At 53.0% G+C, this 15484-nt stretch overlaps 1 protein-coding gene across 40 annotated transcripts in view; it reads left to right on the forward strand.

The window, feature by feature from the left end:
- Window positions 1-15484, forward strand: part of PTK2 (protein tyrosine kinase 2) — a 239455-nt gene that overhangs the window by 136202 nt on the left and 87769 nt on the right. For 39 of the 40 annotated variants that reach the window (XM_021088851.1, XM_021088853.1, XM_021088840.1 and 36 more), the window contains 4 exons: window positions 214-291; window positions 9239-9346; window positions 10932-11049; window positions 13670-13700. In XM_021088851.1, the coding sequence (XP_020944510.1) occupies window positions 214-291; window positions 9239-9346; window positions 10932-11049; window positions 13670-13700 (335 nt within the window). The remainder of the gene's footprint in view (window positions 1-213; window positions 292-9238; window positions 9347-10931; window positions 11050-13669; window positions 13701-15484) is intronic. The other variant, XM_021088829.1, reaches the window with a different exon arrangement.

Below are 15484 nucleotides of genomic sequence, written 5' to 3' on the forward strand. Positions count from 1 at the left end.
CCCACTGGGAGACCCCCTGGGATGAGGGCGGTCTGTTTCCGCCCGGGCCCCCCATGCTGCGTCATGGAGTTGTAGAGACTTCATACCATTTGTGGCAGAGGTGAATGGCAAGCTAGTCCAGCCCCCTAGGTCCTTTAATGTGTCCGCGGCGCTTTATCTAAAACGTCTCTTTTTCCTTCGGGTACCTTTGCCGTCACCTGTGTCACCCTCAAGTCAAGCTGGATTATTTCGGTGGAGCTGGCGATTGGCCCCGAAGAAGGAATCAGTTACCTCACGGACAAGGGCTGCAACGTAAGTGTGCACAGCGCCCGCCGCCCGCTGGACTTGCCTGGACAGCGGGGCTCCAGATGAGGAAGGGGCGCTCTTTTGGAACATGGTTCGGCCATTAAGTCTTGCTTTCCACCTCACAGCTTCTGTTGCTCGAGAGAGAGGACGGAAGAGAAAGCCTAGGCCCAGTGGAAGTCGCCCAGAGTTCTTTAGTCAGGAAGGAGATGAATCACACAGTTGTTCCTGAGACCTGAGTGGGGTTTAGGCACTCATTTCTCCCTCAGTTCTGCCTCTGATTTGCGTCACGTCCTTTAAACACCCTCTTCCGGCTCTTTCCAGAGGAAAGCTACTTCACACCAGCACAGCTCGCCTCCTGCCACACAGGCCGTCTTTCTGTCTCCTCTCTTCTTGGGGAAAGTGCTGGCTGTCTCTTATTTGCTCCTGCTTTTCAGCAAGTGTTGTGAGCACCTGCTTCAGCCGAGCAGCGGGGACACAGCAGACCCAGGGCCCTGTCCTGAACAGGCGGGCAGTGTGGATGGGGCACGCACAAGGTGGAGCTGCCTGGAGGGATGGGCTCCTGAGATCCCGGTCCGAGGGGCTGTTTCTCAGACCCTGCCAGCAGGGGTGCTTTTCACACAGCTTGTCCGTACATGTCCCTGTACACTTGAGTGCCCAGAGATGTGTGAGAGTGACCAGGTGTGCTCTTTGTCGTCCTTCCTTTTTCTGTGCCCCCCCCCCCCATGCTCCTGAGCCCTTTCTAGGCACCCCTTCCCTTCCCCCATGCTCAGGGAAGTGACCCAGTGATTCTTCTGTGCTTTATTATTTTAAAATTGGGGTCATCTTGGGATCAACGTGTACATCCTACTGTATGTAAAGTAGATAAGCAGCACAGACCTACTGCGTAGTACAGGGAACTGTACTCAGTACTTGGTAAAAACCTGTAAGAGAAAAGAGTCTGAAAAAGAAAAAAATATGTGTACGTGTATGTGCGTAAGTATAACCGAATCGCTTTGCTCTGCATCTGCAGCTGCACTGTGTGTCGTAAGTCAGCTGTGCTCCCGCTTTTCAAAACGGGGTCATGCGGCAGCCATCCCTACCTCCTGTTGTCTCACCCAGTGGGGCTCATCCGGGTCCTGGCCAGGTGGGGTCACGGGAGGCCTTCGTCCCCCTGACAGCTCTCCGCCCCGCAGACAGTGACGTGGTAGATATTCTTTTACGTGTATCTTTATCTTATGGGCCGCTGCTTTTTCTCCTCTGAGGAGAGGGTTCCAGAGATGGAACTGTAGGATCCTGTCAAATGGTTTTAATATTTCAATTTATTTTGGCCATATCCAAGGCATCTGGAAGTTCCCGGGCCAGGGTTCGAACCTGCACCACAGCAGTAACAACACCAGGCTCCTAACCCGCTGAGCCGCAAGGGAACTCTGCAAATAGTTTTAATTTTAGAAGCAGTGCCAGGTTGCTTTTCAGGAAGGTGAAGACCTTCACCTTGTTGCAGAAGCATCTGTGAAGGCTCTTTTACCTTTTCCATTTCAGTAGGTATAAAGTGGCATTTACTCAGCTCGATGCAAACTGATCAGCTAGTGAATATAAGTATCTTTTCATGTTTTGGCCATTTTGTTTCCCACACCTGTGAGTTGACTGTTCATGTCATATGCTTTGCCTGCTTTACTGAAACCGTTGTGTGTGTGTGTGTGTGTGTGTGTGTGTGCGTGTGCGCGTGTGCACAGCAATAAAGACATTTGTTGTCTCACAAAACATGAAGTCTGTGCTGGAAGAGTTCCAGGATGACTACCTCAGGAGCTCAGTCACCTCATCATTTATGGAAATTCTGTCTTCTTGGCCATCTTCGGCATGTCGGCCAGGCTTTTTGCCTCTTCGGGCATCCAGGGTGGCTGCGAGAGGCTCGTATGTGATTTTCAAACAGGGGTCTGTCTCCTGGAGCAGCAGCGAGGGCGCGTGCGCAGAAACGTCGTTAGCATTACAGAGCCCCAGAGGCACGTGTGTATATTTATGTTTTATTCCAAGACGGCTTTTTAGAGCCGTTGGGGTTTGCAGTGAAACTGAGAGGGAGGGGCGGGGATTGCTGGGCGTCTCCGGACACCGTCCTCTCAGGCTTTTCTGTTGGTAAAGGGAGATCGGTGTCTCCACGCCGTCTTTGCCACGTCGTCTTTTACGGAAGATCTCACGGACCGTCGACCTGATGCAGACCGGTCTCTCTCCTCTCAGGCGCCTTCTAGGGGCCAGTCCTGCACCCCAGGGCTGACGGTGATTTCTGGCATAATTGATTAACTTGTCAATCAGTTCTTCTGAGTCGTCTGGGTGTTCGCAGAGGAAAACCTGGAAAAAATCTATTTCAGGTGGAGCATCCATCTACGTGTGAAAGGTAAACGGTCTTAGAAGAAAACATAGAGTATCTTTATAACTTTGAGGTCGATTCCTTAAACAGGACACAAAAATGCTAATTCTGAAGGAAAATTTTAACAACTTAGACTACCTTGAAATCAAAGACTTCATCAAAAGCTAGTAGAAAGGCAAGCCAGATACTTCTGCTTCTCAAGTCCAAATATATTTAACTATGGACTATATTTAATCCAGGATAAAGAACAAGCACAAATCATTAAGACAAGGGCAGCCATCCCCATAGAGGGTTTCCGGACAGGCCATAACCAAGTGAAAAGGTGTTTGGCCTCCGCCTCGTCACGTAAAGGCTCCGGGTGGTACTGGTGCCCCTTCAGGGTGGCTGAGCTGGAAGAGGCCTGGGACTCGGAGCCGAGGGCATGGACGGCCCCACCTCTTTCGGAAACTCTGGTGTCGTCTGTCTCGTCTTTGACTTGCAGGCTCTTCAGTTTTCCTGCAGGGTTTTCCTTGTCTCTCTGAGCCCGTGTGGAGTTTAGCGTGGGGTACAGGATCAGGGGGAAGCCCCCTGGACTCCTCGGGCCCGTGGGAGCCCAGGGCTGGGCTCGGCGGGGTCGCCCTCATGCCAGCCTGGGACTCTGAGCCCGTTTCCTCACAGGCAGCTTGGTTTCCACCAGCAGAAAGGCAGGGCTCGTTGAGATGACCCAAGAGGTCGGTAGGAGCGTTAACGGGTAGTACGTGTGCAGCACCGAGGCCACGGCCCCGCCCGGAGGGGCCCTGAGAGGACCTTGGGGCCACCGATGTTCCCTGTTGCTCTTGGGCCGTGGTGCGGGGCGCAGCCAGCCCGTCAGCGCTGCTGACAGGGACTCTCCTCTTGGCCTCCGTCCTGGCCCAGGACCCACTTGTCTTGGGCTGCCCTGGCCCCACGCTGCTCTGACGCTCTGGCTTGGCCGCTTCCCGGTGGATTTTCCCGTGCACCTGCTGTGCGTGTCGCTCTTCCTTCGTGCACTTTCCTGGCTGTCCCCAGTTACTTGGTCTTTCAAAACCAAATCTGTAACAGTAGCAGGAAATTCCGTTGGGGTTTCACCTCGTATGCTGATTTGGTGAAAGTGGAATTTTCAGACATCAGTTTTCTTCTGTCCAGTCTTTCTATTTGTTCTGACCTCTGTTACATCCTTCAGTAAGATTTCACAGTCTTTTTCATATAGATCTTTCATGTTAAACTAATTCACAGGTATTACATAGTTTCTGGCTTTATTGAGAATAGATTTTTTTTTGGCCATTTTCGATTTGAAATTCATACTGTGAACATGACAGAATACACTTGATGGTTGTTTACTATATATTTAGCAACCTTATTTATTTAATAAATCATTTTTTATTAGAATCTTGGTATAGGTATGTAATTATGAAATCCACAAAAAAAGAATGTTGTAACTTCACATCAAGGATAGAGTTTTGGGTTCTATGATGTTTGGATAGAATCAATAAATCTACGTAACCTTTTTCAATGGTGGGTGTTCAGCCACCTTTTTTTTTTAATCTCTTCAATAGGAGTAGATCTATTCAGGTTTTCCTTTTTTGTGGCCATTTCGGCAGTTCCTCTTTATTACCACGCCAGCAGCTTCTCTGCGTTTTAAAATTGTTGCCATGGAGCTGCCTCTCCTAATGCTCCTACCACCTTCCCAGCAACTTGACTGCTGAATCCTTCCTCAGCCCTGGCGTGTCTGTTTGGAGTTGGCCCTTCCTTTCAGATTTGCAAAGGGTTTGTTTATTTTAGCCGTTTTCACAGGACAAGCTTGTAGCCTTTGTTATACTGTTGTAGCATTTCTGTTCGTCTTCACCAATTTCGGAACTTCACTGATATCTTTCGGTCGTATTTATCCCTTTCTTCTCTTGTTCCCTTTAAGCACGTCTTCAAGATCTACTCATGTTTCCTGCGAAGGCCATTTCTTGTACAGCTTTTAATACATTTTGCCAAGTTTGGTATTTTCCTTTTTGTATTTCTATGTAGTTTGACATTTCACCTTTATTTTTCTCTTTTATTATAGCATTATTTAGGAGAATGTTACTTAATTTTCAAGTAGCTTTGGGGGTTTAGAGTCTCATTTTTATTATTTCTGATGGTTATTGATTTGTGAGCAGAGAATATGATTTTGGGGTTTTTTTTTCGCCGTGCCCGTGGCATATGGAGGTTCCTGGGCCAGAAGTCGAACCTGCACCACAGCGTGACAATGGCGGATCCTTAACTGCTAGGCCCCCAGGGAACTCTGAGAATATGTTTTTTTTGTTTTTTGTCTTTTTAGGGCTGCTCCTGCAGCATATAGAAGTTCCCAGGCTAGGGGTTGAATTGGAGCTGTAGCTATTGGCCTACACGACAGCCACAGCAACGCCAGATCCAAGCTGTGTCTGCGACCTACACCACAGCTCACAGGAACACCAGATCCTTAACCCACTGAGTGAGGCCAGGGATCAAACCGAGTCCTCATGGTTCCTAGTTGGATTTGTTTCTGCTGAGCCACAATGGAAACTCTGAGAATATGGTATTTTAAATATTAATTATTTTGAATTTGTGATGGTCTTCTTTGTAGCCAAGCGTGTGGTTGATTTTGTTAATGTTGTATGGGAAAAATGTGTATTTTCTGTATCTCTCTACTTGAGAAAGAAGCGTTACTGGTCGTATCAGTAGAAGGAAAGTAGGATGAGGCAGGCAGGGCGGACCCTGTAAGTCCCCGCGTGTTTGCCTCGGGCTTCCTGCCACACCTGCCCTTTTCCGTGTCTTGTTTCTTCCGTGGGTGCCCTTGACCTCCTGGGTGAGACCGTCCTCTGCTGGGCAGCAGCTCACATCCGACTTTGCAGCTCTCTCTGCTCCAGTAGTGGGTCTCATGCGCGGAGGCGCCAGCTGGGAGAGACCCGCGACTGCTCCTGTTCTGCCCTTTCCCCTGCGCCAGGGGCCGCAGGCGCTGCCCCTTCCCTTTAATGCAAAACTGTGGCCTTGGAGCGCCTCCTGCTCCCTCCCCGCCCTGGGCCACAGCTTTCCTGCAGCCACAGCCGTGCCCCCAGCACCGCCACTGCCTCGTCAGGAGTGACAGGGCCCTGGTTAGCCAAGCCCACTGGGGACTCCGGGTCCTCGTCGACGTCACTCTGCCTCTAGGTCACCTTTGTCCCCAGAGCTGCCCGTGCAGTCAGGCCTCACAGGTAGCTGTAACCGCTCCAGTAACCACGTGGGAAAGGGAAAGAGGTGGGCGGCAGTGATGGTCATGGTGCATCTCCCCTCGTCCGGCACGGCCACAGATGGTCGTTTCCTGGTCTCAGCCGTACAAAATGACCATGCTTCGTATTCTTTTATCACACCCAGCCTTTGAGGTGGGCATGCGTTCTATACTCAGCGCCTCCGTTTGGACACGCCGCGTCCACCAGCTGTTCTGGGGCCACCTGCAGAGGGCCCTCGAGCCCCTTCCCCTCCTGCCGGGTAGAGACAGTCACGTGCCTTATGCCAAGGGTCGGGTTCATCGTTGTGCCTTATGGGCAGTGGGCTGGGTGATGGTGGAAGGAAGGCTCTGTGGTCCTGACCTCATGGAGCCTACGTCACAGTGCTCTCCTCAGGGAGACTTCTTCTGAGGCCCCCACTGGTAACTCCTCAAACTGGTGGCTGTGTTTTTATCCAGCACCCTCTGTGTCTTTGCCACAGTCCCTAGCACAGTCATAATTAAATATCCCTGTGTGGCTCTTCATTTAATCTCCGGATTCACGTGGTCCTTGCTCACTGCTGTGTCCCTGGTCCTCAAAAGAGAGCCCAGCACCGGAGAGGTCGGCCTTGCCTCCCTCGCGTGCCAGGCCCGGCCCTGCTTCCTGGTGGTACAGCGCTGGGCCAGAGATACCTCCGCCCTGTGGGCCTTTGGTCTGCCTGTGAGATCAAATATAGGAAAGAAGATAAGCAAAAAAAACTCTGATCACAAGAAGGGGCTACAGAAGGGGAGGCGAGAGCAGTCTGGGCGTTGCTGTGGGGGAGTGTTGAGTGTCGGCCCTCCCAGCCCTGTGCTTTGTATACCCAATCTCTCCTAGTAGCCGTTTGCTGTCCTCGAGTTAAATGACAGAGTATGTCATATACATATAATTTAGAAAAAAATCTGTCTTAACATGTCAGCGCTCAGCACAAACATTGTCAGGCATTCCCCAGGAGTCAGATCCTTAGAAATGGAAGTTTCAGTTCGAGGTAGGGCAAGCAGAAGTCATTCTTGACGAGTAGTCTGGGGACGTGCTAAGGGGAAGGAGCTACGTGGCCGCCTTGGAGAACAATGTCGGAACGAGGCCGAAAAGCAGTGGGTTAAAAAAAGGAGTGAAAATAAGTTCAATATGGTAATTTCCATGGGAGTTCCCGTCGTGGCGCAGTGGTTCACAAATCCAACGAGGAACCATGAGGTTGTGGGTTCGATCCCTGCCCTTGCTCAGTGGGTTAAGGATCCGGCCTTGCCGTGAGCTGTGGTGTAGGTCGCAGACGAGGCTCGGATCCCGCGTTGCTGTGGCTCTGGCGTAGGCCGATGGCTACAGCTCCGATTGGACCCCTAGCCTGGGAACCTCCATATGCCGCCGCGGGTGTGGCCCGAGAAATGGCAAAAAGACAAAAACAAAAAAAAATCAATTGAGGTATGTCCCATCTTGTGTGTCACCACCAAGGCAATGGTCCTTGGTTGCCGGTCTGGCAGGAGGAGCCTCCGGTCCCTGCTGTCGCCTGTGTGCACCTTGTGCCAGCAGCTCAGAGAGCAGCCGGGCATCGCCTCCGTGGTGTCCTCTTCCAGGGTGGTGACAGCTCGGTCACATTCTGAAGACAGTAAGGTGGAATATTCCCTGACTACACCTAGGCTGCATTCCTGGAAAATTCAGTGCAGAGCATACTTTGTTTTATAGTGAACTTGGGTTCTAGAGTCAGGTGCTTCACTAACGTGAATACACACTAGGACATTGGAAAGCCACGCAGGACACAGGGCAGGTTTTCACTCTGTGTGAACTTGCTGCACATGATGTGGCCTCTCACAGCCCTGGTCCCCCGTTCCCGTCCCTCATCCTTCAGTCAGCGGAGGACAGCCCTCCAGGGAATGGGTCTGCCCCCCGAGACCAGAGTGCTTCCCTGGTGGGGCTTTGGGTCACAGAGGCAGGCAGAGGTCAGACCAGGTCAGGTTCGAATCCTTTTTGCTGGCAGTGTTTCTTTTGAAACGGAACTAATAGGACCAGGTTTACATGTTCAAGTAACTTCCTGGCTTCCAGGGAGGGACCTTCTGTTGTAGGGGCACAAGCAAGGATGAAGGGAAACTGGTTGAAAAACAACAGCAGGATTGAATTTAAGCGCAGGATGAGCCGGCGGCCTGTACTAGAGTGGCAGCCGTGAAAGTGGGAAGGGTACGCACAGAATCCCTGGGGCCAGAGCTAGGCTGGAGAGGGGCTCAGGAACCGGGTTGAAGGGGCATGCTTCTGCTGAAGTGAGGGAGGCTCCTGGCGTGCTGTGTGGGCCATGTCCACGTGGGGCGCTTGGGCCCAAGTTCAGGGCTGGGACTGGGTGGTGTTCGCCTGGTGGGCTGTGCACAGCTGGGGAGTAGGATGGGGCCTAGCGCAGAGCCCTGCGGCTCTTGAAAACTTGAGGAGAGAGCCAGAGAGAGAGGAGGAACCCTTGAGAGCAGAGGCCACAGAGGCCCAAAGAGGAGAGTGGGCCTAGGGGCCCTGCTGCCAGAGGCCTGGGGCAGCAGGGGAGGGAGCCTGCGTGGGCCTCCCGCGTGGAGGCAGGAAGACGAGCGAGCACACCTGTGCCTGCAAGCAGCCCCGTGAAGGGGAGCTCAGAGCAGCCACTTCTGCACGAAACTCCCGGTGGCTCAGTCCCAACGCTGTGGTCCGTAACGAGGGGCCTGGGGCAGGGAGGGCCTCCCGCCGATGCTGTCCTCAGAGAAGGAGGCCGCCCAGGCTGCTCGCTTTGAGTAAATGTGTAGGAAGCGTCACATGCACAGCGGTCGTTGGCATGAAATGCTGGAGGACAAAAGGCAGGTGGCGTAGCTTGTCTTGGTGAGAATCGCTCTTCCTGGAAAGGGAGCGCGTTCCTGCAGCGACGCTCCTGGGACCCCCGGCCTGCCGGCCCCACCGCACCCTGGACCTCCAGTACATTTTAGAGACTTACTCCAGCTCGGGGTGTCTGAGGAGAGGCCAGGTCCTCCTCTCTGTAAAGGGGGCAGAGTGTTCAGTTCAACCAAGAACTTCACACGGTTTCCCCCAGGCCAGTGGGTGAGTCAGGTAGGGACCCCCTTCTTCCCCCCATCTTTGCTCCTGCTGACCACGCGTCAGCCTCTGCGAACGGAGCGCCCTTGGCCGCCAGGAGCACAGAGAGCAGATGCGTCCTATCCTTGAAGTGAGGGGGCAGCCCCACAGTTCCACGACTGCTCCTCAAAAGGAGAAGCCCCCCCCCCCCAGTCGCCCCCTGGGCAACATGGACCGTTGGTTTCCCCAGATCGCCAGTCTAGGGAGGTGTCTTCATGACAGTGGGTGGGGTGGGGTGGGGCCCAGCGGGTTGCACAGAGCAGTTCGTGTGCTCTTGCCTCTGGTTTAGAGTGTGTGTCTTCTCTTTCCCCAGCCCACACATCTGGCCGACTTCAACCAAGTGCAGACCATTCAGTATTCCAACAGCGAAGACAAGGACCGGAAAGGAACTCTGCAGCTGAAGATCGCGGGCGCGCCCGAGGTGAGGCAGCCGCTCGTGCGTCACACAGGGTCCTCCGGAGAACCCAGATGCAGTCTCCGTAGATCTTCGGAATCTCAGCCTTCTCTTAGGGAATGAGTCTTAGGTTACAAATAATGACTAAATGCCCTCGAGAATAGGAAGCAGATTTGGAAATCTGGCCTTCTGGGGGAAATGATGGAAGATGACCAAGAAAATCGACCTCTTTGAATTCTATATGCATGTAATTTTTTAGCATGTAGTCTCCCAGACCATGTTGTGTGTCCCATTCTCTGGGGGAGGGGGGTGGTTCTGATGAGAACGGGGGCAGCGATGCTTTCTGCCACACGCGTCACCCACTATCCCAGAACGTAACCCAGAAGCTTCAGAGCCCAGCAGAAGGGGTGCTTTGAGACACTGTGGTTCCCCCGGTCCATAGATGAGGGGACCAAGCCCAGAGGCCAGGGCCAGGGCCCTAGTTAAGAAGTGTAGATGGAGCACATGCCAGGCAGCCTGGACCAGGGCCTGGTCTAGGCATGTGCAGGGCAGGAACTAAAGCAGGCATGGCCAGGCGACCACTTGGCAAATACTGCCGCAGATGGCCTTTCCGAAAGATGGACAGAGGGTACTCAGCTACTAAAGAAGTGGTCAGCCTGGTGGCACTCGCAGGGCACCTCTGCACAAAGTGCATTGGGGGCGCTCGCCTGGGCCCATTGCTGTGCTGCAGCCGCGGCCGGGAAGGGTTTGTTTTCAGTGTCCCCATGTGTTCTTGTTCCTCCGCTGGGAGGATTGTGGCATTTCTGAGGCTCTTGCTGCTGCACTTGATTCTCAGAATTAAACAAGCAATGTCGTGAAATGTTGAGACCTTACTGCAAATGAAATTTCCTCAGTAATTTCTCGTTCGTATCCTGATCTCCAGGCTGTCCTCCCTTCTGTTTGCTGCCCCCAAGCCATACTTAGAGTAGTGCAACCGGAGAACGTGTTCTCCTAGAAGGTTACACATGCTGCATGAATTAGGGCATTCTTGTGTTTGAAATTAAAATACAGCTTTCATTATCTCCTGGATGACGTTGAATGATAGGTCTTCAGGAAATTTGTCGTAATAGCACGTTTTACATTGAAAAGAGTGATTTCTAAGCTCTTAGGCAGAACGTACGATACATGCTCAAAATAATGAAACAACTAATTTTCTTTAACACTAGAAAAAGTATGATGGATGGTTAATAAAAATCTACTCCACATTTGTCTAGTTTCTAAAATAAGCCATACTTCAGCTTACTAATTTCCTAAGTTCTCTCCTTAATTGGAGTGTGCCTAGGGGGCCAGACGTTCTGAAGGAAAGTAATTTTTTTCACCTCTTTTTGCTCTAGAAACTGAGTCTCAGTTTAAGTGATTTTTCTTTTTTTGCCTGGCTTTGCCTTCTGTTGCATAGGCTAGGAATAACATCCCTAAATACCACACTTCCTTTTTCACTCAAACCTTATGACAAATCTTGCTTCGCTCCCACTCTGCTGTTTTCAAGTGTATCTAGAGATCTGATGTCAGCGCAGCTGGCCCTTTGATTAGTGGAGGGACAATAGCAGCCCTTTCTCGCTCTCTGCCTGTGCAGCCTCTGACGGTGACAGCGCCGTCCCTGACCATCGCCGAGAACATGGCCGACCTGATCGACGGCTACTGCCGGCTGGTGAACGGAGCCACGCAGTCTTTCATCATCAGGCCCCAGAAAGGTGAGGCTCCTTTCTCCTCGGGCTTGGCCCCGCAGCCCGTCATCCTTTTAGGTGGCTCTGGGAGCGTGCGGGCCGGGTGGGCCATGCAGCCCAGGGGGTCTGTGTTCTTGCTTTTCTAGGGCAGTGACCCAGCTCACCGCTTAAGAGCTGGGTTTGGATAGAGCTTAAAGAAAACACCGCTTATGTTTAGACTTTTTTGTTTTGAGGACTATAAACTTTGGGGATCGTGTTCTGGGTGGTTTTCTAAGTCCCTTGTAACCCGTGATAAATAGAGTCACTTTCCTGTTTTTTCCTATACACCTCAAAAGCTTAGCACAGCCAGGGAACAGACTTAGTCCTAAGCATGAGGCGATGAACCCTAGCAACACGGCACTGTCCCTTGAGCCCTGCGCAGGACAGTGAGACAGGGTGTTGCAGGGGCGTGGATTCTGAAGTAAGGCAGGAAAAACCGGGTTTGGGGACTGTATCAGCCCACAGGTTCCATCATGAGTGCCTGCTGTTTACAGACGAGCTTGTGCCCACTTCTTCTCTGTGGGGTGGGGACAGATGGCCTTGAGTGTGTGTGTGGGTGGGTGTGTGGTATTGGGGGGATAGATGGCTGGGGATGGGGGGGCTATGTGCAGGTGGCTCAGGGGGTGTGTGCTGTCACATGCAGCGTTCGTCGATTTCCGAGGGGCTGCTGTTCCCGATGCTGCTGCTAGTTTCATTGGGATCTTGACACACGCATGAGCCTTGGCTGGGAGACTCCTGGTCCATGAAGGAAGGAGGATAGCTGCGTGGTAGGTGGGTCCATGGCAGTCCCCACAAAGCAGCTGGGATCCCTGAGCAGGAGGGAGTCAGGAGGGACTGAGTACTGCGTGTCGAGTCGGCACACGGGGTCTAGTGGTGAGAGGACGTGCAGAGATGCAGGGAAGCGAAGGACAAACCCCTGGACTCCAGTGTAGACACAGCAGTGAGCCCAGCCTGCCCATCAGTCCAGTCCTCCGTGCCCACTGCCGGAGGAGGGCATGGAGGTGTGTGTGCAGCAGAGGCATCCTTGAAGCTCGGTTGGAAAGTTAGCGTCGGAAGGCTGTGCTCTGTAAACAGTATCGAAAGCCCTGAGCCCAAAGGTAAATAAGTACACAGGTTCCAGGCTGTGGCTAATCTGTGATCTGACCAATAAAGCCTAGTCATTCGTTTTGTTTTTTTCTAAAATGTAGTATATACTTATCATAGCTTTCTTTATGGAAATAAAGTAATGAAGTTGATTTTATTTCATCCAATTTCATTTCATTTCATTTCATTTCACTTTTTGGCCGTACCTGTGAGCTACAGAAGTTCCCAGGCCAGGGATCAAACCCGTGCCAACACTGGATCCTTAACCCACTCGGTCACCAGGGAAGTCCTGAAGTTGCTTTTCGAAATACCTCAAGGCTGCGCTCAGTTAAAATTTTTGCAGTCAGAAAGGGTTGCTCACTCGGGGTCCAGGCTGCCTTAGCTCCTCATTGACTGATCAGGGGCCGAGAGCCTCCTGAGTGCCGGCCCTCTGCAGGGTGTCAGGCCGAGGGCAGGCTCCCTCTAACCTTCAGGCCCCCTGGGAAGCACTCAATTCATGCAGCAGGAGCTGAGGAGGGCTGTTCACAGCCTCTTGGGGTGTCTCAGGAAGGGCTCCTCCTCTGAGGTCGTGTTTGAATTGAGCTCTGAAAGGCCGGGAGATGACACTCCACCAGAAGGGAGAGACGGTGTGTGTGGACGATGCGGTCAGGGCCTCCCAGCGTGTGGCCAGTCGCACGGGACCAGGGAGCAGGCGAGGGAACAGGGAGACCTGGACAGAGGGGGTGAGGGCTCCGGTGGCAGCGTGTGACTGTACGGGGATCACGGCGGGGCCGCCACCTCCACCTGCAGCCCCGCGGACACCGCGGCAGGGACTGAGGCAGCAGTGTGGTGCTGCGGGCTCAGCTGTGGGCTCCTGCTCCGGCCTCAAGGTGACGAGGACATGCTGGACTGCTGAGGGGGCGCCGTGATGAGCTGGCTTTTGGGAGGGTTATTCTGGGGGACGGATTAGGAGCGGGTCCGCTGGGAGCCCGTGAGACCAACCCGGGTAGAGCTCAGTGGGCTCCGTGCTCCAGGTTTTTGCCAAAGGAGGATGGAAGGGACGTCTCTGCGCTTCGCTGAGGGCACCAGCAGGGGCCCCGCGCCGGGCCGACTGCCGCCGTGGCGCCTGCACCTCCCCTCGGGCAGCTGTGCAGCCTGTGGTCTGTTTCTCTGGGGTCGTGCGTGTTCCCTGCACAGGTGTGCCTGTCGCTGCAGAACGTTCAGTCCTTGGTAAAGCATGGTGGCTTGGATGGCAAGAAATTGTTCATCTTCTGGACTCTCACAGGAAGAACATCTTGCATCAGATTCCCCCTTTGCCCTTGGTTTTGGATAGCAGTACCTTTCCAACTGCAGTGGACCCACAGTCAGTGTCTGTCATAAATACTGAAAATAAAGCTGTGAAAACCTCAGCTAGTGTAATAACTTCCTCTAAAGGGTTATTGTTAAAATTCTAGACTAGGACTCCTCCCCTTGCTCTGATTTCTGCACGTAATCTCTTCAGAAGGAATGGAAGGGACCTCATCTCTCTCTTTCCTTTTTTCCGCAGAAGGTGAACGAGCTTTGCCATCGATACCAAAGTAAGTGCCACTTTGTGTCTTGTTGTCTATTCCATTGTGTGAGAAACTGGGAGGAAATCACTGGGCTTCATTATCCACTTGCCAGAGTAATCCCGTGTCTCCAGGACGGGATTAGGAAGCCAGAAAACAAGTATTTCCAGAGAGAATCAAATGAGTTGCAATCAAGTCATGTATTGAGGTTTAATCAAAAGTGTGAAATGGAGTCCCGTGTGGCTTGGCGGCAGCAGGTTAAGAACCCGACGTGGTGTCCATGAGGATTCGGGTTTAAGGCTCCACTTTGCTCAGTGGGGTGAGGACTCAGTGTTGCCGTGAGCTGTGGTGTAGGCCACAGACACGGCTCCGATCGAGCCTGGCTGTGGCTGTGGCAAAGGCCGGCAGCTCCAGCTCCAGTTCCAGCCCTTGCCTAGAAAGTTGCATGTGCTGTGGGTGTGACCTTAGTAATAGAAGAAGGGAAAATTCATTTCACACTTTTTTCAAGGTTCAGTGGGGTGACGCAAGGGAGGTCTCTGTTGTTAAACATTCACTTTGGAGTCGACAGTGATCTTTAGCAGAACCCACAGATGCCCACCATTCTGGTTATTTGCAAATGAGAAAATTAAAAATATGTAGTTGTTATTATTTTAATTCTATTTTATTTTACTTTTTAGGGTTTCAGGTGTGGCATATGGAGGTTCCCAGGCTAGGGGTCGAATCCAAGCTGTAGCCGCCGGCCTACGCCACAGCCACGCCAGATCCGAGCCGCATCTGCGACCTACACCACAGCTCATGGCAACGCTGGAGCCGTAACCCACTGAGCGAGGCCAGGGATCAAACCTGTGTCCTCGTGGATATTAGTCAGGTTCATTACCACTAAGCCATAGTGGGAACCTCCACTTTATGTTAACTTTTATAGTGTCTCCTTTCTTGCCAGTGTGCTAGGGATTGGGGCCCAGTGTGACTTTGATCAGGTTGCAGTCTAGACGTTGAGACACACGGGTAAATGGACAGTTAGAGCCGGGCTCTCAGTGCTCAGAGAGTTCCAACAGAACCCAAGGCACCTGCAGAGGAATATGTCACCTGAGAGCCACTGCCCGGGGGCAGAGGAGGGCAGACCTGGGCGTCACTTCTGCTCTGTCACCTGTCCCTTCTGCTTCCCAACTCTGTCTGACCCGTCCACCTCACCTTCCACCATCCCTTGCCAGGTTTTAGCTGTCGTTATCACATGTCAAGGTCCCCAAGACCCCCCCTGGAAGGGCCTCTTAGGACTCAGCACACAGTGGCTCTCCTGGCTGTGATGGGAACAGCAAGAGGCTCCAAAGCAAAGTCAGCCTGGGGGTGGGGGTGCGGGAGGCAGGGCACCAAGTTGAGAGGACCCCAGCCAGGCTCCCGAGGACCCTTCTCTGGGCCTCAGGCAGGACACACCAGCCTCAGGAGTCTGCCTGGTCCTGGGTGCCCACTCTGCTGAGCGTGAGCCCAGATTCCAGACTCCTAGAAGGAAGGCAGCAGTTCAGTGTGAACTATGTGAGCTGTACTAACGGTGTCAGCACAGGGTGGTGGGCGTCCTCCTGAAACCCAGGCTGCTGAGCGCCAGCCCAGGGCAGCCTCGGAGGACAGCAGCCTGAGCCTTCTAGTCCCCTCCTCCTACCCGGTTTCACCTGCCATCCCATCCGGTCTCTACCCCAGCAGGAGGGAGCTTTCCTAAATGAAGCGTGTTGACTCCTTTCACACTTAGTGCCTGCCCATGTCCTTGAGCCAGCAGGCTGCCCGGCGGGCCCTGCCACCTCCTCGCTTCCGCACCTCACGCG

This window comes from Sus scrofa, chromosome 4, assembly GCF_000003025.6.
Source record: "Sus scrofa isolate TJ Tabasco breed Duroc chromosome 4, Sscrofa11.1, whole genome shotgun sequence".
Lineage (NCBI taxonomy): Eukaryota > Metazoa > Chordata > Mammalia > Artiodactyla > Suidae > Sus > Sus scrofa.